Consider the following 20749-nt stretch of genomic DNA (forward strand, 5'->3'; position numbering starts at 1 on the left):
CACTCCATGCCATAAAAGTAAGAATGAGGAAACCAAATCGTGCAATCAATAAACAATGATACGAGCCAAGCCATTCCATTACATTCTGTTCTATTCCGCTTAGCCCCCTCTTGTTTACTCGAAAAATTTGTTAACAAGTGCGAAGTGAATATCAGAAGATGGGGAAATTAGTGCAGAGGTGGATGGTTGATGGTGGAATGGCGACTGGTGGATGTGTGTTTCCAAATGCCAGCCACGACCTGGGGAGTGGGTGAACAAAGGGATTATTGACTCGGGGCGAGTTTATTTTACGCCAAATGAGCTCAACCGCAAAATATCGATTTAAATCAATGTCCATCCATCTCACTCGGGCCCTACTCTTCCAAGTGCTGGCCAGGAGTGGGGCCAGTGTTCGGGGGACTGAGGCAGGTCACGGTGCTTTGGTTCCATGAATGGGAGCGCGCGCACATGGCCGAAAGGGAAAGGCAGTGGCAGTGGCAGAGGCAGAAGCAGCCTCGGTGCTGGCTGCCTCTTTTTTTTATTTTTAGACATATCGACGTCTCGGCTATAAATATTATTTCTATTTTATTACACATTTTATTCCATACGATGTTTGCTTTCTCTCCCGCCATTCCGTACTTCTACCGAACTGCTCCCCATATATATATATCCCCGGCTAGGGCAACATCTGGCCCCAGCACGTGCCAATCCATTTGGAAATCCTTTCTATCTGACCGAATCAAACGAAACAAGAAATTGTATTACATCGTAACAATGAAGGCACAAACAGCGACAGGGGACACAGCTCGGAATGTGCATTAGGGTCTCTGGGATAGGATTCTATCGAGTCGAAGACCTCTTTTGATTTGTTTCATTTCAATAAAAATGTCAAAGAACAAAGAGATGGTCTACAAGATGTCCCAGAGATATCGGATTTCAGAAGAAGAATGTACAATTATTCCAAGATAATAAACTTTATGCTGGTAAGAGTGGGGAATATATTTAAAATGTTTAGTTAAAGATTAAATTTTAGTCATTGCTAGACAGAATATAGAATACTCCTTTCATAATCCATCAAGATCTTGAACAAAACTATCTATGACTATGAAGACTGAAGAAAGTGCCGGCATCTTAAAGACCCCAGAAGACTCTTGGACCCGCAAATAGACGGCGCCGAAGGGAAAGGGCCGCCCCGAGGTGAAGAGGCGTTGGCAGTGCGCTGACGACCACGTTATGACTGACTGAATGACTAAGTGAGCGACTGACTGACTGAGTGACAGGCCCAACACACATAGCACATAGCATACATCCATAAGTCGGCCGATCCCACTCTTCCCCAGAGAAAAACGAGATCTTGACAAGCACTGAGAACTCTGCCTCTGGCCGAAAGCAAGAAAGATATCAAGATCAAGCCGATTCAACGGAATTCCATTTAGTGCTCGGCAAATAAATAACAAATGCGGCACAGAAAACAGGAACTGCGAGTGAAGTGAGCTGGGGGCGAGGGCGAAACAAGTTCAAGACGAAATTAAGGTGAAAATCGGTTGGGTTCTGTTGTAACGGAGACTTGCGACTCGAGTCGTAAAGAATCAATGTTTGAACTTGACTTTTATTGCTTGATTCTGTTGATTTTTTAGAGGGGACATAACGATGATGATGATGATGATGGTTAGGGCAGGACAGGAGGGCCGAAGTGAACAAAACTTGGCCCTTATCAGCATTTGTTCAGGCGAGCAATAAACTTGAATCTACAGCCAGACCAGAGAGCAGGCCATTACACGGCCAGACTGCCATCAGATATAGTTATTTCCCATAAGATAATGGCCAAGAACTACTAGAATCTGTAAAGGAATATCAAAAACGAGTCAAGAAATCAATCACAATCCAACAAATAAATCAAAACCCATCACAATAACTTGAGAATCCAATACACCCACAAGTACAAGCACTCTCGAGCATCTTAACCTTCCATCAGGCATCGGGGCGTAGTAGTGCCTTGACCCTTTTGGGTGCCATCCGAGAAAGATTATTGTAATAATCGTATATTGCCGCAATGCCATAAAAGTTGGCCAACTCGGGGGGCTGGCTACGAGATATTCCATACATATAAATGAACTAATTTGGTTTACGCTTTCGGGTGGTTTTATGGAGCGGAGTGCCTGACCGCAGTCCGTCGGTCGTCGGAGCAAAGCACTGGGAATTTCTCATAGTGTAGGAGGCTATGAGCCCCAAAATGCGGGCCAAAAACAATTGTACTAAGGCATAAATTTACTTTATTAAATAAAGAAAATACAGGCATAATTCCTTGGCTTCCATACCGACTGACGTTGGCTCTGCTGCCCTCGTCAGAGTTGGTGTCTCTCTTTTTGGCCGACTGGCGTCATGGTGGGCGTTCTGACAACGACAACCACGCGGCCAACAGACGCCGGATTCTGGCCTTACTTTACCGAAACCGAAAATAATTATGTGGGATACCGCCATCACACACACATTAGGCCACCCGACTAAATATTTTTGCATATTTTTGCCTATTTTTATATTCAAATAATAATTTGGCTCTGTCTTTGGCTTTGGCTTTGGCTTAATGGCTTTGAAAAAATAGTTTCAATCGGAGGAGGAGGCGTTATACACTTGGCATTCAATTATGGTTAATATTGGTCTCAAGATGGAAATAGTTTATCTACAAGATACATCATTTCATTAATAAATGGATCTGCTACACATCTTGTTCCATGATTATATAGAGTATATAGACTATATACCACTAATTATAGAGTATCCACCTCTAAAAACAAACTCTTTAGCAATACGCCAACGTCGATAACAGATTCCACCTGAATGCTCCTCAAAAAAAAAAAATGAAGACAACGCCTCGTATTTTTTAGTTTTTTGTCGACAGACAACTTCTCCCCACATCTCTGGTGTTTGCCAACTATTTCAGCGACTATTCAGTTTCGTTTCATTTTGTAATTTATTTATAAAGTCTTCCCCCCCACACACACACCGAAACTTGCCACAGCCAGACCGAAACTTGGGCAGAAGACACCGGAAGTTGTGGCTGCCTCATCTGTGGGGCACACATCTACTGCACGGAGCGGCTTTCGCTCTCTTTCGGAAGCCAGACAAATGCTTTAGAGACAAATTACTCGATTTGCATATATATATATATCCACCATCCACTGAGTATTTTCTCTCATCCCAACAAAACCCCCCAAAAAAAAAAAAGTCTCACAGCATTGTCAATTTTTTCTGTTGGTAGTTGGGAGCTGGGAGCTTCTGCTTGCTCTTCCAGTTGATTCTTTTTTTATGGAAATTTATCAAAAAGACAGGGTAGCTGGGTGGCAGGGGGGGTCGAGCGCAAATTTGACGCGCAACGGAGCGCAGCAGCCGGGGGCGGGGGGGAAGACCAGCTTACTGCCACTGGCCCTTGTTCCAAACTCCGAGAGATGGGATTCCCAGCTGCGCTTTGCTGTCAGTTGGACAAGCCGGCTTTGCTTAAGACGGTCTCCATTCATTCATTAATGGCCGAAAGGAGGGGAGTATCTCAGAGATACTTTTTATTACACACGCCTTTGCTCCTCCGCCAGAGACATTGCACCAGCGTAATCCCAGTAAGACCATGCCTCGGGGCTGACTAGATGCCATTGCTATGGCAGCGATTACAGAAGTCTCAGTCTCCACCAAGTTAGAGACAATCGACTGCACAGTGGTCCAAGGCTGACTGATTTGGGGTGAGCGGATCAACAGATGGTCTAAAGACCGCCCGGAATGAAATGTTTATGGAGTGAGGAATGAGAATTCGAGATCAGCGATGATGGCTTAATGGACGCTAATTGATATTGAGACTTGAGGAAGTCATTTAAATGCCAAACTTTATATAAAAATTCATCAAACTTTTGTCAAGTCTGATGATTATGGTTATGAGGCAAAAGATCAAATGCCAGAAAGCTAATCAAGATCTGTTTTATTTTCAAAATATTGTTATCAAACAACCGAACCAAACCAGTTCGAGAGATTACTTCTAATCGGAATGCGATGGCCGACTGATGCCCCTTAGTCCTGCCCTGGGATGGCGCCGTTGGCTCTGACTAATCTTGGACCAATAATAAATTTTCCAGACTCCAGCCCAGTCCCAGCCCTATCATCAGTGATCAGGTGTAATACGATGCCTAATGAGCGTTTATAAATAGTCGGGTCGTAACTGGCGTAACTGCGCACACAATCGGGGCTACGCTGCTCGGAGCACTTAATCAGGCGGCAACATCAACCTGATTATAAGCAGAGCACCTTATCGAACCATTACTCAATCTCGAGGGGGAGGCAGGCGGACTAAGTAGATGAGATGTATTTCCCAGGTAGCCTGCAATGCAACCACTGTGCCACAAAATGTAGGGAATTAAGTCAGCCAGTCAGTTAGTCAGTCAGCCAGGCCGGGTGTAACAGTTAACTGAATTCGTCTTGCCGACAGACTATCTTTTTCGCGCTCCACGAGTTGCACAATCGAACGGGGAGATGCGGGAATCTCACTCTTACTCAATCTCGCCGCAGTCTGGGGCAGTGGTAGTCGAGAAAAAAAAAAAAGTAAAACTCTGCCTGAATGCAGCGCAACTAATTAGTTTTGAGGCTGTTTTTCTTGCTACTGTTGCTGCTGCTGTAATCGCACTGGGCCGACACTGCAGACAGCGACAATTTTCCCACTGAATTTTCACTTTTTCCTTACCCGGTTTTTCGGTCTTGGGGTTTTCCTTCGAACGTGCCACCCCGCCAAACAAAAAAATCAAAGAAAAACAACTCCAACAAAAGAATTTATGAGCTACGAACAACTTTTGGTCTCTTGTGGTGGGAAAAAGCGGGAAAGAATAGACCATTTCTGGAGTGGGAGTGGGAGTTGGTTGGCTTTGTTTGAATAAAATTTGGAATAAAATTTCCATAAAGCTACCAAGTACATGCCGAAAATCGTAATTTCAAATATTTAAATTGCTTTGTCGATTCAGATAGCACACACTTTCCATAAATCCAAGGGCACATATACGGGTGTAGTGTTAGTATATAGAGGAATATATTTTCATTAAAATTGTCTGCAAGATCTCAAATAATTCCTTCTTCCAGCCAGCCAGTGAACCAGCCAGTCAGCCATCCTGCAAACAAACTAAATGATTTACGCTCCCAAGCCAAGTTGGTCTAGGAAAACAAAAACCCTGGGAGATTTATGGTTTATTGGATAAAATATGAGTTTCATTGGCCAAGTTTCGTTGGCTTAAACCTTGCTATTGTACCAATTTCCAAAATAAAACCTCCCAATGGCTAAGAAACTTATTGTATTTCGTTTAATGAGGGGGTTGCACTTAATTTATTGTTCAAGTTGAACTTAAAACCGATTAAAACTTTAAACGCAGGCTTTAAATTGTTGGGAAAAGATTTTATTTACATATATCAGATTGGGATCTCTTGGGAAAGCGGGGGTTTAGAAAGTTTAAGGGTTATGGTATACTATACAATTCTCTTTTTAACTTTTATCCTAAAAGGTTTATTAATTAGAAAAAGATCAAAAATTAAGGGGATCTTCTTTAAATCGTTTTTTCCTCTTCCGAGAAAAGGACGACAAGATCCGCCATTTTGTAGTCCCCATTTTGATTTTTTTTGTCAAAAAAAAAATTTGTTTATAATTATTAATAAAGTATTCGTCGATCTTCTGCCCAAAAGTTTCATAAAATCTTTCAATAATTGTGGCGCCCTCTACTAAACTCAAATATATTATGATATTTATATATAATATTTCATAAATAAAACTCATTAATAAAATACCAAGAAATTATCAAAATCAGAAGCTTCTAAGCAACAATAAACTTTAAGATATTGGTCCATTTTCTGCCCAATAAATAGTACCATAGAGTCTATCAATAATTGTAGCGCCCTCTATTAAACTGAAACATTATATAATCAGGAAACTGCAATATAACCAATCAAGGCAATCGATGACCCTCCACAAGGGTATCAAATGGATGGCAAGTGCTTTTTACGATTATATATTTTATTTGATTTTCAATTTTGTTGTTTCGAGTTTTTTTCTTTTTGCCACTGCCAATGCCCTGTGTGTGGCTTAAATTCAAAATCATGGCCACGGCTTCTAGCATGCGATTTCACGTTTTCAGTTTCGAATGTTTTTTTTTATCGTCTTGGGTCTTTTGGCCACAAACACATAGCCCGGGCCAGGCCAGGCCAGTCAGTGCGACCGAGAGACACGCAAATAAATAAATAAACATGGCTGAATAAATGAATATTAAATGGCCGAAAGCCCTGGCCAAAAAAAAGCCAAATAAATACAAGTAATAATGGAGAGAGAATAAACAAATGAGTGCTGGCCAAAAACGATATCCGATCCGGCCGAGAATGGTAGAAAATGCTTAAATGTTTGCGTGTTTGTTAGCCTTATCACTTTTCAATGGCTTGGCTTTGTTTGTGTTGCGGGGGCAGCTGCTGAGTGTCCACTTAAGTCCGAAGCCAGGGACAGAGGCCGCGGCCGCGGCACATGCAACAATCGAATGCCTCAAATAATTCTGATTGACTTCGACGACACAACTGCTGCCGACGTCATCCGGCAAATATTTAAAAACTTGAATTGAAACTGAGGGGCCTGAGGTTTATTTTTTCTAATGCTGTTGCCGCCCACGTACAAGCTAGGGAGGGCGGGGTAAAAAGATACAACTGTCAAGAGATACTCTTACACACAGATACAAGCACACGCACAGATACAGATATAGCTACAGCTACAGATACAGATAGAGATAGAGTAGCGGTGAGAGCGGCGTAACCGCGAGAGCGGAAGCAACAACTTCGACAGCCGAGGCGGCAAAGGGGCCAAAAGAAGGCGTGGCAGGGGCAGGCCGGGCGGGCAGCCAGGCAGGGGGGAGTGACAAGCTTTTGCGGTTTTTAGTTACACAGAGCCCCATACCCCCCATACCCATACAGTGGAATGGAAAGCAAAGGGTTGGCCCTAAAATAAATCTCACAGATACATATTTATTTCTTTTATATTTTAGTGATTTTATTATTTATTATTATTTAATCTATATCTTTTATAAATTATATTTAATATGATAAGTATCTGCCCCACTGTGCCCCACTGACGGTGTCTTACGCTATTGTCATTTACTTTGTGGCAAGCAATTACATGCGACAAGCGGCGCGGCTGTTGTGTTGTTTGTTGTTGTTTTAGCTGTTGCCGCCGCTGATATTTGATGTTTGCAGCTTATGGGCTTGTAGGCGTGGCCCAGTTAGTTGTTGTTTCTGCTTGCCACATTTGGCCGCAACAATTTATGCCAAGCCGACTTCTACTTTTTCGGTCCTCTGCGCGAAAACATGCGTAAAAGTAGCTGCGAAAAGACAGCTGCCCCTGCCACATAGTGGCATGGTTTTGGTGGCAAGATGAAAATAAAATACATGGCCAAAACAAAAACTCTTGATTTATTTTTAAATATTTTTCGATTAATTATAATTAAAATTTTGGGGCCAAAAGAGGCAGTAGGTCCACCACCCGTAGGTTGCCCCAAAAAAGGGTGGCAAGCAGACAGAGATGGCCTGCGTTTAACGGCACCGTTGACAGCCGCACTGGGCGCTGACATCTGTCAGACGTGTCATACGCAAAATAGCTTAACTGTCATAAAAACAACAAGTGCGTCAGCCAGCGGAGATCGTAAAACGCTTTATGGCCAACAGAAAGGGGGGTGGGGCCCCAGGACTGTGCCACACAAGGGGGCAGGGGGAGGGAGAAGCAAAGCGAAAGGTAAACACTTGAAATTCCCATTCGAACAGACATTCCTCGTGTGCTGTGTGTGTGCCTTGATTTCCATAATGTTTATGTATTATTTTTTGATTTATTTATTAACTGTCCCACCCCCTCCTCAACCCCTCCTCCTGACAGCCTAATAATCCAATGATCTTTTACCAAAAAATCAATAAAAGGCAGTTGCACTTTGGGCCAATAGTTCTTTTGGCTGATTTCCATAATGTTTATTCATTAAGCCCTGTGAGATTTATTAACCAAAGTCTGATCCTCTCTTGGCCCTTAACACCCACACACTCTCTCCTTTCTCTCGCTCTCTCTCGGCCTAACAGTTTCTTGCCCCTTTCAGAACGCTGCTTCCTCTTCTTCAGCTTTTGGTCAAAACGCCAACGCCTCGCCTGCCACACACCACTATAGTTTTTTTTTTTTTTTTGCTCTATGCAGTGGCAGTGGGGGGTGCTTGCGAGGGGGGTTTTAATAATAGCACAAACACACACACACACACATTATAAAAGCTCCCGCTGGAGCCGAGCAGAGCAGAGAAATGTTGCACTAAAAACTTCAACGCCCGCACTTCTGGCAAATATCAAACAGCAGCAGAAATCACAAAAGCAAATACAAAACTTTCTTGCCAACACACACACACACACTAGCACACAACACATTCCTTTGTATGAGTGTCTCCCCCCTTTTTTTAGAGAGTTTGTGGGGGGGAGTTGGGCGGCGGGCGGTTCAGGCTAGGGGGCAAGTGGAAGAGGTACTGCCACAATAATACTCTTGTTGTCTGCGGCAACAGTTATGAAAAGTGGGGGTGAGCGATAGAGAGAGGAGACTCAAGCTGATGGGGCATGAAAAAAAATATAAAAAAAATAAAAAACAGAAACAGGAAGTTTGTTGATTTTATTTATTTCTTTTTTTAATTAAGTTCAAGTGAGCGAGAGAGAGGGTGAGAGAGAGAGAACCCTAGATGGGGGAATTGTACAATTTATGTGTTTGCACAATTCGTGGCGGGATAAACAAATGCTTATACAACGGAGCAATTTTGTTTATTAAATATGATTACGCCTGCCTGCCGCTTTTCCCATTTTTTTTTCTATTTTTTTTTCTATTTTGTCACAACAAACAAGCAACAAATCTCGCACACACACTATACTATGCACACTCTTACCGTACCTCTCGCAACAACAATTAGTTGGAGGCCGGGGCCGGAGCCGGGGTCGGGTCCGGGGGCGGGGCACTAAAATGCACTGAGCGCCAAAGCCAAAACTTTTGTTTTTGATTTTATTGCCTTTGCTTTTGTATTTGCAAACACAGGCACGCACACACAAACACACACACAAGTCGGAAAAGGCACAAACACACTCGCCGCTGCCGCTTTTATTCTTTTTTCAAACAAACTTTTTTTTTTGTGCTAGTGCCACTCGAGGCGAAAGAAAACACACGAACAAACAGAAACGCGCCCGGCAACCGCTTTTCACCGCTTCCAGTCCGGAGTCCGCCGCGTCGAGCTGATTTTTCAAAAATTTCTGAGAGCGACCGTTGCGGGTTGCTTATATAGAATTTCCGGTTTTAGAGAGGCCATTTTGTAAAGCACAGAAATACCTAAAAGCGTCTCTCTCTCTCGCAACAATCGGTTATCGAATCGACACTCTGGCTATCGAGAGTCAAATAATCGAATACCTTACGTTATATTTGAATTTAAGCTTGAATGAAAATATTTTTTGTATCTCAATTATTTATTTAGTTAATATCTCTCAATAAAAATAAAGCGAATTATTTAGTAGCACTTCTCCTTGCACCAATCCCAGATACATCCATCGTCCTCGTTGCAGCCAAATCCACCTGGATAGTAGCCGCAGTATGTTTCAGAGTTCATAAATCCACAAGTTCCACTAGGACAGTAGTAATTGTAGCATCCCCGGGAGCACTTCTCTAGGACATTGTCATTACATCCAGAGCAATCCAAAATTTCTTTAAAAGAGAAAAAATGTATAAAAGAATAACAAATAATAACTTTAAAAATTATTAAAATTAAATATTGAATATTTTAGCGTAAGCTTAGCGAACATGCATTGCGTATAGAATTATACATAATAACTTTAAAAATTATTAAAATTAAATATTGAATATTTTAGCGTAAGCTTAGCGAACATGCATTGCGTATACGTAATTTACATTTCGCATTACGTATACGCCCCATGAAATAAATAATAAAATATGGAGCATACATTTTGGGAAATTATCAATATAGCCAATTTAACAAAAAATCTAAAAAATAATTTGTTTCCAGATTTCAATGCAAATCGATGAATAATCGATATGCTCATACATTTTCGATCATACATTTTCACGATTGTAAAGGTGACCCTCCCCGGAGATTTGACAAAAAGTCTATAAAATAATATTAAGAACATTTAAAACTTACCACTTTCTTTGCATTCCGGAGTACTGCATCCCCGTATAGGCGGATTGGGTGGCATGACGACCATTTTTCTACCATTCTTTGTGGACTGTACTGTCGTCGGCGGCTTCAGATACACCCACGGGGTCTGGCAAACTCTCGGGTCGCACAGCTTCAGGGGGCGACTGGAACAAACCCAGTTGGGAGTGTAATCGATGCAGACGCGTGGGCTCATAACCAAACAACAGCCTGGCGGCGGAATTCGACCCGGAAAGGCCTCACCCGAACTCGATTTCTCCGTGGTGGTTACAATCGAGGGATAAACCCATGGCCTTGACGTGGTTGTAGATTTAACAATATTTTCTGGTGGATATTCGATACTATTATCCTCGTCCGGCTGGTAAGGAGGTTGTGTGACGTAGTCCACCCGATTAATATTCTCGGTGACGACATTATACTCGTGTTGGTTGTGAATGACGTTGTCGATCTCCAGGATGGTCGTCAAATATCCTGGCTCCTGGCAGCGCCCTCCGCGCCACACGGTTCCCGGCGGACAGACGGGCGAAATGCATCGTCCCTGGTAATTTTCTCCCTCGGCACAAACTATTTTCCGGCATTCCCTTTCATATAATATTGAGCCCGGAGGGCATTGAACAATTTCAGAAGGTGGAAGGACGGGAAGCTCAGTAGTTGTGGTGGTGGTGGTGGGTTCAGTTGTTGTGGTGGTGGTGGTGGTGGTGGGTTCTGTTGTTGTGGTGGTGGTGGTGGGTTCTGTTGTTGTTGTGGTGGGTTCTGTTGTTGTTGTGGTTGTCTCAAAAGGACAAGGAAGAGGATTAGTCCTGTAGCACTGGCCATCAGTATTTAAAAAATATCCTGTGAATTAAAATTAAAATTTTTTTTTTTTTATTATTCACACTTTTCACAAAACATTTTTTTAAACTCACCATCGAGACACTTTAAACTAGTCTGGGGATAACAATTTCCATTGGTGTGTAAATATTGGCCTTTACATTGAAAAAATATTGAAAAAATAAATAAAAAGTTTAATTTGAAAGTGATTAGGTGAACATTTAAGGCTTTTAGATTATAATATGTCAAGTTTGGACCCGGTCTATAGAGATAAGCACTCATATGTCAAAAAAATTAAATACATAGCGCGCTTTTTGAGCGAAAAAATAATAATCGCAAATAATGATTATTTTTGATTTTTATTTTTATGATTATTTATGACTTAAAAAAAAATATTTACAACCACAATGATTATTTACGGTCCCTGGTGTAAACATGAATCATAATAATACAAAATAATGCCTTTCATTTTAATTTCTGATTGGCCAACCCTGCGTATACGTTATTTTTAGTGCGCAGCAAAGACTTTTATAAAGGAAAATTAATTTAATGTTTTATATGCAGACTGTCTTTAATTGAGATTAAGAATAAGCTTTATTAAAGTCCCAGTTTGTTTGTATATTTGCTTGAACTACTTTTCTCCACGTAGTACGTATACAGTAGAACTCCAATTATCCGAATTAATGGGGACCGGGACCCATTCGGATAATCAAATATTCGGATAATCGGATTTTCGTTTTCTTTTCGAAGCCATGGTATATAAACAATACAGTATTGTACACGCACAAACAAAAGTAAGCCATAGCGAAAGAGTAGCGTCCTCGAGTAAGTGAATAGCACACTTTTTAATCAAAACAAACAATCGCGGGGGGAAGTCAGTGTAGGCACAACGGCAAGTTAAGACAAGTCAAGTCAAGACTTGTGATTCGGATAATCGGCGATTCGGATAGTCGGAGTTCGGATAATTGGAGTTCTACTGTACTTGATATTTTTCATTCAGTATGGGTTGCCTAAGTTGTAGTGAAATGAAACGAGCCAAGAGCTTTGTTTTTAAAAAATAATATTAACTGATAAGATTTGTTCTTTTTAAAGGCATTTGCTATTTTTAGTGATCTTACCCGAGGGACAGGAAGAGTGGCACATGCCGTCGATGTACCTATAACCCGAAGGACAGACCGGGTCCTGAATAATTAAACAATTTCAAAGGTCGTTGGTAAGAGAGGAAAGATATGGATGGCTTTACTATACCAATATATCAGCCTGGCCACCGTGCTGGGCTAGAACGATTAGCCACGAAAAGAGAGCCCACTTCGAAGATTGGAACAACATCGTTTCCGCTTTGCGATGCTCAGCCGGCAGCACCACTAGAGAGACTAATCGCCGCTGCGACCCAGCTTCCCACTTCTGAATGGGAAGCATAATTGCTGATAACCTTCAGCACCTGATCGCGATAAGCAACAAGGTCGTCGCAGCAGCAGCATGGATTGTTCCTGGACCTGGACCCTCCAAAGATCCGTCGGGTTCAGTTTCGATCGGAATGTCTAATCGGAAAGTGCTGCCTTGGATGCTGCCGCGGCAGATGTTGCAGCTTCTGCTGTTGCCGCTAATCTGTTCCCAGCTGCCGGGTGTTATCGCCGATCCAAGTCCCTGCCCGCCGGGTGAGTTTCATTAACTTTCTTTTTTCGAATCATTTTAAATTGGGATCATCCCCGCAGGTCAATACTATGTGAATGGCGAATGCGCTGCTACGAATTCTGCGAATAATACGGTAGCCTGCCCGAATGCTCCTCTGCCGCCAACAATTGTTTCCCCGGTAACTCCCCCACCATGCCCCAATGCACCTCTGCCGCCCACGATGGTTGCGCCGGCAACCCCGCCGCCTTGCCCGAACGCTCCAATGGCGCCCAGTGTCGTGCCACCAGCTGCACCACCGCTTCAACCCGCTCCACTTTTACCACCCTACTATCCCACGTGTATCACCAACTGTCAGACTGCTTGTACGGGTGCTTATCCCGGTCTTTGTCCTAGTCCTTGCTTCTCCAACTCCAGTCCCACCAACTGCCCTCCTTCCTATCCATCCTCCTGTCCCAATAATTGTCCCACAAACTGTCCTTCCAATCCATCAGCCTGTCCCAATAATTGTCCCTCCAACTGTCCTAATACATGTGGAAACAACAACAACAATTGCAATGGAAATAACAACTGCAACAACAACTGCCAAAATCGAACCCCACCCACTGTTGTTGACCCAACACCCCCTACTAATCCAACCTATCCTACCCCTTGTCCCGTTTATCCCACTCCTCCTACCCCTAATCCGATCTATCCCACTCCACCCACTAATCCGATCTGTCCCACCCCACCCACTAATCCGATCTACCCCACTCCACCCACTAATCCGATCTGTCCCACCCCACCCACATATCCCACCTACCCCATTCCACCCACATACCCCACTTACCCCACTCCAACCACTCCACCCACATATCCCACCTACCCCACTCCAACCACTTCTCCCACTCGTAATCCTAATCCCACTCCACCTAATTATCCACCTCCGGCGGACACCACCTCCTTAAGACCTTCCACCTACCCTCCACCGCCGCCAACGCCAACCACAACCGAACCACCTACCTATGCTCCTCCTGCCATCACCCGTTGTCCGGACGGAACAATCCTTATAAGGGGCAGGTGTCGACTAATCTACTGCGGAGGCTATGGAGTCTATAAGGACGGTCAGTGCGTGCGACCCCGATGCCCGGCAGGATATGTCTGGACAGAGAACCGATGCTCCAAGCCCCAGCCTAATGAACTGGGAACTATCCACCTGACCAGCACCATCTACCAACAGGGTGACGATCACCCGAAGCTGGTCACCAACAATGTGAACAACTTGAAGGTCAACGCATCCATCGCCATCCAAGGACAGGCCTCCGAGGAGGAGCTGGAAGTGCTGGTGGAAGTACCGCCACCCCCGCAGCCCCCTACAGGACCCTGCTGCAACGTGGTCACACCCAGGATTTGCTCCACTCCGGCAGATCAAAGCGCCGCCAGATATAAGTGCTACAGCAGGAGCCACCAGCAATGCGGCTCCTTTTGCAGTGCCAGTCGAGTGGTTCTAGTCCCGGCCATGGTCACCACCTGGCAGATGCCGAATGCCCAGCTAATAACCATGCCACCCACCTGGGGGGCTCAGGGATGTCAGTTCTCCGGAGGATCATGCCAACCACCTCAAAGTAAGAAGAAATTCTCATTAAAATTGTACTCTCTCTAGAGATATTATTTTTTTTTTCTTTCAGACCATTACGATTGCAGCGGCTGTGCAGCTGGGGACTTTGCCACCTGCTCCTCCTACTGCTACTCCTACAAGTGTCCCAGCCACAACTGTGTTTACTACGACCAGGCCCAGTTCTGCGCCCAGTATCCTGACCAGATCGGCTGCCGTGTCGAAGATGGATGGGGCCTGTAGTCTAAAAACTCAAAATAATTCAATCATTGTAATGCTACTTTGAGTTAATAAAGTTTCCACTATTCTACGTCAGAGTCTAAAGTACTTCTTCTGATAAACTATAGTGCGTCACTCCCAAGCTTTCCAACTTTTTACTTTTTTTACTCAAACTAGATACTTTTGAATCATTTCCCGACCGGATATGGCTCCACTTTAAATACTATTCAATGGAAGTCCCTATTTTTCAACCAAAACCACTTAATTTTTGGCATAGGAACTAAGTACCAGGAATGAGTTTCGTCTATAATTGAACTGGCGATTATCATTTTCGCGTTTCTGATAAGACATGTGCTGCATTCGGAGCCGCAATGGTCTGAGCGAATAAAATACCAATTGAGTGAAAGCTTCGGGAGCAATCAATTCTTTGATAATGTTATCTAGCCTTATCTGGCAGGGGTTGGCGGAAGGCGTTGGTGGGTGGAGAAGGGTGGTGCTCTGGTGCTGTTGTGCTGTGCCACTCATCCACCACTCATTGCAGTTTGGAATTTACTTTCCGCACCTGCGGACGTATCATAAAATCGGAGCCAACAGCAAAATCCGCCAAAACTAAACGATAATGGCGCATTCCAAGGTGAGTAATAAATCGACGGGATCGCCCAAAGTCCCAGAAATTGGCTTGCTTTTAATGCTAATTAATATTTTTTTAAGAGCCAAGCCAACAATGTGCCCGATAGTGCCACCAAAAAATGCCAAGGTGATGAAAATTTCGCGATTCTGTTATCAAACGTTCGGTTATGAAATTTGATAATTGACAGGTGGCCTTAATATTGAAAAACTTTCAAAATAAATGCCATTGTGGTTAGGCCAGCAAGCTCATTTTTATCTCTAAGCTGTTGTCTTTTCAAATACGGGTTTCCCTAAAACTAGATCCATTAAATCAATTTTTTCAAATCTAATCTTGTGAATCAGAAACCTTCTTAAAACCTACCTAATATTAATCATTTCTTATCAACAGTTGCATGTCTTGAGTGGCCTTCTGCTTCTGGTGGTTTTGAGCGCTTCTGCCACACCTACACCGGATGCAGTAAATAAGCCAATTGTGGTGCAGACCCAGCTCCAGAATTACGATCAGCCCACGCTCAGGGACTACGAGGAGTGCCAGGAGAACAGGGACAAGTGCCTGGACGGGTGTGCCGAGGACATCAAGTGTGAGGGCGAGTGTCCTGTGTGCCCGGAGCTGTTCTCCAAGCCCGTGATGGTCCAGGGCGTCAACGATACCGACCTGAGAGCCGAGCCCCTGACACCCGTCAACACCACCAACATCATCAAGCTGACGAACGAGATTCGGAACATCATCAAGCACGAAATCCAGCAACGGAACGAGGTCAACGTCCAGGTGCAGCAGAATGTCTCCCAGGTGGGCGGACGCTTCGGCCTGGGCTACAGTGACCTGGGATCCTGCTGCTATGTGGTGCTGATGGACCGAAAATGCGAAAAGAACTCCGGGGAGAACTGCCGGGAGAAGAGCCGGCAACGGGTTTGCGGCGAACGGTGTCAGGCCCGCGTCATGTTGGCCAAAAGAGTGGTGCAGTGCGATGCTGAGGATCCGCTCAAGTGCCGCGAAACCATTGAGTATGTGCCTCGGCAGGGGAGAATCCAGACCAAGACATCCCTCCCCTCAGAGCCATGTCGCTACTTTGGCAATTCCTGGCCCTATTCCTCCTGCGGCCAGAACCAGAATCAGGGCCAGGGAATGGGAATGGGAATGGGAATGATTCCCAGCCAAAGACCCAAACGATCCACTTGCCAGGAGTGCCTCAACCTTCCGTACGGATACATCCTTCAAAGTGGCTTGCCTCCTCAGTGTGGAGGCTGTTTCCAGGGATTCGGATCACCCTATATGTACAACCCGTATGGATTTAATCCGTTTGTGCCTTTCCCTTCCTACGGAGGTCCCGAATAATATCCCGAATAATGATTTAAGCAATACAGGAAACGACATAGATGACAAGAACGTGGCAGGATCAGGAGACTTTATACTTTGCGAGGACGATGACGTGGAAAAGTGCCTGAAGGAAAATGGGAAACAAGGAGCACCATCTAACCAGGAACAGGCGCCCGGACTCATTGACGAGGATTACCTGGAGGATCCCGAGTACGGAGTGGAGACCCAGCGCAGGAGAAGGCGTCACAACAACCGAGTCTTCATAAGATCCAACTACAGCAAACGTAACCGAAAGAACGAGTAATCCTTTCCAGAAACAGATTGGACTTGCTTGGATTTTAATATTTTCAGTTCAACTTTTGGCTTTCTGTCCTCATGTAATTAAGTTTAAAATATTTTCAGCCAATTAAATTTAGGGTATTTTAAAAATAAACAACTACTGTCTCTGCCATTTTTTTGAAAATAAAAACTTTTTAAAAACTATGTTTTAAAAGGAATTTTATTTAAATCTCTACTCTAAAATCTTTTTTTAGGTCCAAATAAATCATTAAGATTTTATAGCTCCTGAAGATAATAAAAAATATATAATTTGGATAAAAAAAAAACTGTGCAAATTGAGCTCCTCAGGCAGTTATCTTCGAGAAATCATTAAAAAATAGAGTAGCTAGATAAAAGTACAATGGCTATAAACATTTTAGAGCGCCTTAAAAGCCGAAATATAGTATCATATCGAACAGTTGCCCCATGTACTACATGTGAAAAATAAACACTTCCTTAGTGCCATAATTATGAAAACCTGAAACCAAATTAGAAATTCCTTTTTATCAGATAGCTTATCAGCTTGGGAGTGCATTTAACTCTTGACCAATGGGTTTAAGTGTACTTTAAATAACGATTTATTTGACAGGCAGGGTGTGGAGCAGGGCAACAGGGCTACAGGGCTACCCCGTTCTCCTTATAGACTAAACAACGTTTAATAAAATCTTTCAACCGCCCGCTTGCACTGGGGGCATACATGTATAATAATTTGATTGGATGTGAACAAAATTTGATCTGGCATTTCAATTGCAGGTAGATAGTTTCGTAGGCCTCTCCGCTCTGGTGCCCTCTCGTTCAACAAACGGTGGAACAACACTACTTGAACTTATTATGGTAATATTGCGCGTTATTATGGTTTAGTTGGTTTTGTTCGCTACAAAATTTAAAGGCCCTCGGTTTAGGTTAGAGGTTTATTTAATGCCTAATTCCTTGAGTTCGGTCTCCTCGTCCACAGAGTCCTCATCATCAGATCCGTGTACGGAAGGTGCTGGCGTAGTGTGACCTAGTGGATTAAAATATAGGTTAGTAATAGCTATATAGTATATATATATTTTATTAATCCCTTATCAATGCCTTGAATATTTGATTTGACTAAAAGTATTCCACAAGTTGCATTTACATTCTTATCAAAATTTGCATCTAATCAGGTTCGATTTACAATATATTTTAATTGGAGAATTAATTATTGCTTACTTTTAGACATTCATTTAAAAGAATATATTAAAAAACAATGACTTGTTTTATTATATCATCGGTACAAAGTTAGTTTAGAGGAATGTAAGAGATTCTTGTACTCGAGTTCATCTTTTATTCAAACATTCTAGGCATATGATGACTCTAGGAATCACTCTCTTCTCCGTTCCACTTACGCGATGAGGTGGGGCTGGGGGGTTCACTGTGCGGCCGCGAGAAGATCAGATTGTTGCGCGATCCGTAGAGAGTCAGCTCGTCCACGTAGTCCGGATAGACGGCCTGCAAGGCCTTAACCCTGGCCTGTCTGTAGTACTGAAAGGGCAAATACCATCGTTAGTTCAAATATTTAACTAATAAGTTGGCGTTTCAAAGTACTAACAATGCCCAGGGTGCGCCAGTCGAGCAGGTCGCTCAGTCGCTCCGTGCGGTTGCGCTGGATGATGCGCTGGCGGCGATTCAGGCGCGAGAACTCCATCATGAAGCTGGACAGCTGCTGGACACTGTTCTCCAGGCCGATGTAGCGTCGGTCAACGATATAGATGCCATAGGACTTGGGGTCGCTGATGTGCTCCTCCATGAAGCACCCGAAACCGGACAGATTGGTGGTCACACTGGGAATGCCCATCACCGTGCACTCCGCGGGAGTATAGCCCCAGGGCTCGTAGTACGAGGGGAAGACTCCCAAATGGCAGCCGCGGACAAACTCCTCATAGTCGATGCCGAACAATGGGTTTGTGGATGTAAGGAACTCCGGATGGAAGACCATCTTGACGCGATCGTGCACCGAGTTGAACAAGTGGCAGCGACGGATGGAGGCCAGCACCGGATCGTTCCAGTCATCGGACACATTGTGAGTGGTTACCGGCGGCATGGAATCGCGCTGCATGGCGAACAAACAGCGCTTGATCTTCACCAGATCGTCCTTCTGCAGCAGGTCGTCGGCGTTGGGGATGTGACCCTTGAGGCATGTGTCGAACATGCGCTTGCCCACCGCCTGTTGGACGTTGTTGATGGTGTCGCGAAGCTGCTTGATCACCGCATGACCGCGCAGCGAGTCCACATTAAAGTTGTTGGTCTTGGTGGGGAAGATGAGGAAGGCCACCACAGTGGTGTCGGGCTCAGCATGGCATTCAAACGGGCCAGGGACTCGATGAAGATGTCGGCTCCCTTGTTGCCGAACTCATACCGACCGGCGATGAAGAAATACAGGGTCTTGTCCAAGTCGAAGTCCATGTGGCTGAAGAAAACATATTTTTGTTAAATCTTTTAATTAATTGAAAACAGGTTAAAATCATTATAATGTTTCCAAAGCATGTTGACATTGCTTTATAATCATATAATCTACTATTAAGATTATTGAAAGTCAGACTTTGTTTTGTCGTTTAACCTTAATTCAAGGGTGAATTTGTACATTAAAATGTTGAACAAACTTCCGCATAAGATTGGGGAGAATATACTCTATAGTATATTTAATGGAGACTTCTACTTACCCGTAGAAGTGTCCTCGCACGAACTCATTGATCTTCTCCTTGGCCACGGCGTGCAGATTCTGGAACTCGTGAATGGCCGAGAACTTCTTGACGTTCAGGCCGTTGGGGGTGATGATATCCGGCTTGCGCTTGAGCAGATGCTCCGCCTCGTAGCCCGTAATCTCCGAGACGGTGGTGAACACGTGAGACAAATGGGTGGGCCCACGCTCCAGGCAGTAGCGATGGTAGATCTGGCGCTTGCCAGCCTCCTCGTCCACAGCGAACTTGTCCAGATTGTTGTAGAAGTCAGTGTTTCCGGCGCACAGATAGCGACCCAGCAGTGTGGCATGGGTGGTGAACACGGTGGCTATCTCCACCTGGCGAGTGCGCAGCACAATCAGACCCACGCCGGCCTGCCACTCGTGGAAGTGGGCGACGATTCGGGGAGCACTTAGGCCATTGTTCTGCGAGTAGGACACGGCACAGTTGCGGAACTCCTCCAGGAACTCGGCAATCATGAAGCCCAGGATAATGGCGTCGTTGGTCTCGATATCCAGGTGGGGGATTCCAATGTTGCACTTCTCCCACATCTCGTTCTTGAACTGATCCAGCTTCCAGGCAGCGGATCCAATGTCGAACAGGATCAGTTGAGGATTTCCGTCGACCAGCCAGCGTCCGGTGTGGATTTTGTAGCCGCGCGATCGCAGAGCATTGACGGCATCCAGGAGGGGATTGCCCCTGGGGAACTCCATCTCCTCCATCTCTGTGCGGGCGCAGTGCTCCTTGTAGGGTCCCATCATGCACAGCTGCTCACCCATCTCCTCCGTGGACACGTAGGCCTTGGATCGGATCACCGTGTAAATGCCACCCACCTTGTTGGCCACCTCCCAGGCCACCTCGAAGTTCCATCGGTTCTCCCGGGAGGCGATGTCCCCCCGATCGAAGTAATCCTTCAGGTCCGCCCCGGACTCTACTCTTGAAAAGCGACGATTCATCTGCAAAGGAATAAAAACAAATTCTTGTTAGTTTGATTTTGAGGAGTTTTTTTGCTGAGATTCTGGTAGTTCATGATGGAATTCCCACCCGGAGGGCATAGGAGGTGGACTCCTGATCCTCAAATCGATAGGACTGTTGTCTGCGCATGCGCTTTTATTCTTTTTTCAAACAAACTTTTTTTTTTGTGCTAGTGCCACTCGAGGCGAAAGAAAACACACGAACAAACAGAAACGCGCCCGGCAACCGCTTTTCACCGCTTCCAGTCCGGAGTCCGCCGCGTCGAGCTGATTTTTCAAAAATTTCTGAGAGCGACCGTTGCGGGTTGCTTATATAGAATTTCCGGTTTTAGAGAGGCCATTTTGTAAAG

The 20749-nt window shown here is 44.5% G+C and overlaps 2 protein-coding genes and 2 pseudogenes across 2 annotated transcripts; 2 read left to right on the forward strand and 2 right to left on the reverse strand.

Moving 5' to 3' along the window:
- Window positions 1-557: 557 nt before the first annotated feature.
- On the reverse strand, window positions 558-12376 carry LOC6499949 (mucin-2). The gene is made up of 5 exons (XM_032452878.2): window positions 12261-12376; window positions 12131-12194; window positions 11108-11167; window positions 10188-11036; window positions 558-9733 (listed from the first exon to the last, which is right to left on the reverse strand). The coding sequence occupies exons 1-5, from the start codon at window positions 12339-12341 to the stop codon at window positions 9540-9542; spliced, it is 1248 nt and encodes a 415-aa protein (XP_032308769.1). The 5' UTR covers window positions 12342-12376; the 3' UTR covers window positions 558-9539.
- Window positions 12377-12420: 44 nt separating this feature from the next.
- LOC6500614 (ras-associated and pleckstrin homology domains-containing protein 1-like) lies at window positions 12421-14548 on the forward strand. The gene is made up of 3 exons (XM_032452874.2): window positions 12421-12670; window positions 12728-14248; window positions 14312-14548. The coding sequence occupies exons 1-3, from the start codon at window positions 12421-12423 to the stop codon at window positions 14479-14481; spliced, it is 1941 nt and encodes a 646-aa protein (XP_032308765.1). The 3' UTR covers window positions 14482-14548.
- Window positions 14549-14937: 389 nt separating this feature from the next.
- Window positions 14938-16888, forward strand: LOC116655277 (annotated as a pseudogene).
- Window positions 16889-17277: 389 nt separating this feature from the next.
- On the reverse strand, window positions 17278-20689 carry LOC116655266 (annotated as a pseudogene).
- Between the last annotated feature and the right edge of the window lie 60 nt (window positions 20690-20749).

This window comes from Drosophila ananassae, chromosome 2L (assembly GCF_017639315.1).
Source record: "Drosophila ananassae strain 14024-0371.13 chromosome 2L, ASM1763931v2, whole genome shotgun sequence".
Taxonomy (NCBI): Eukaryota; Metazoa; Arthropoda; class Insecta; order Diptera; family Drosophilidae; genus Drosophila; species Drosophila ananassae.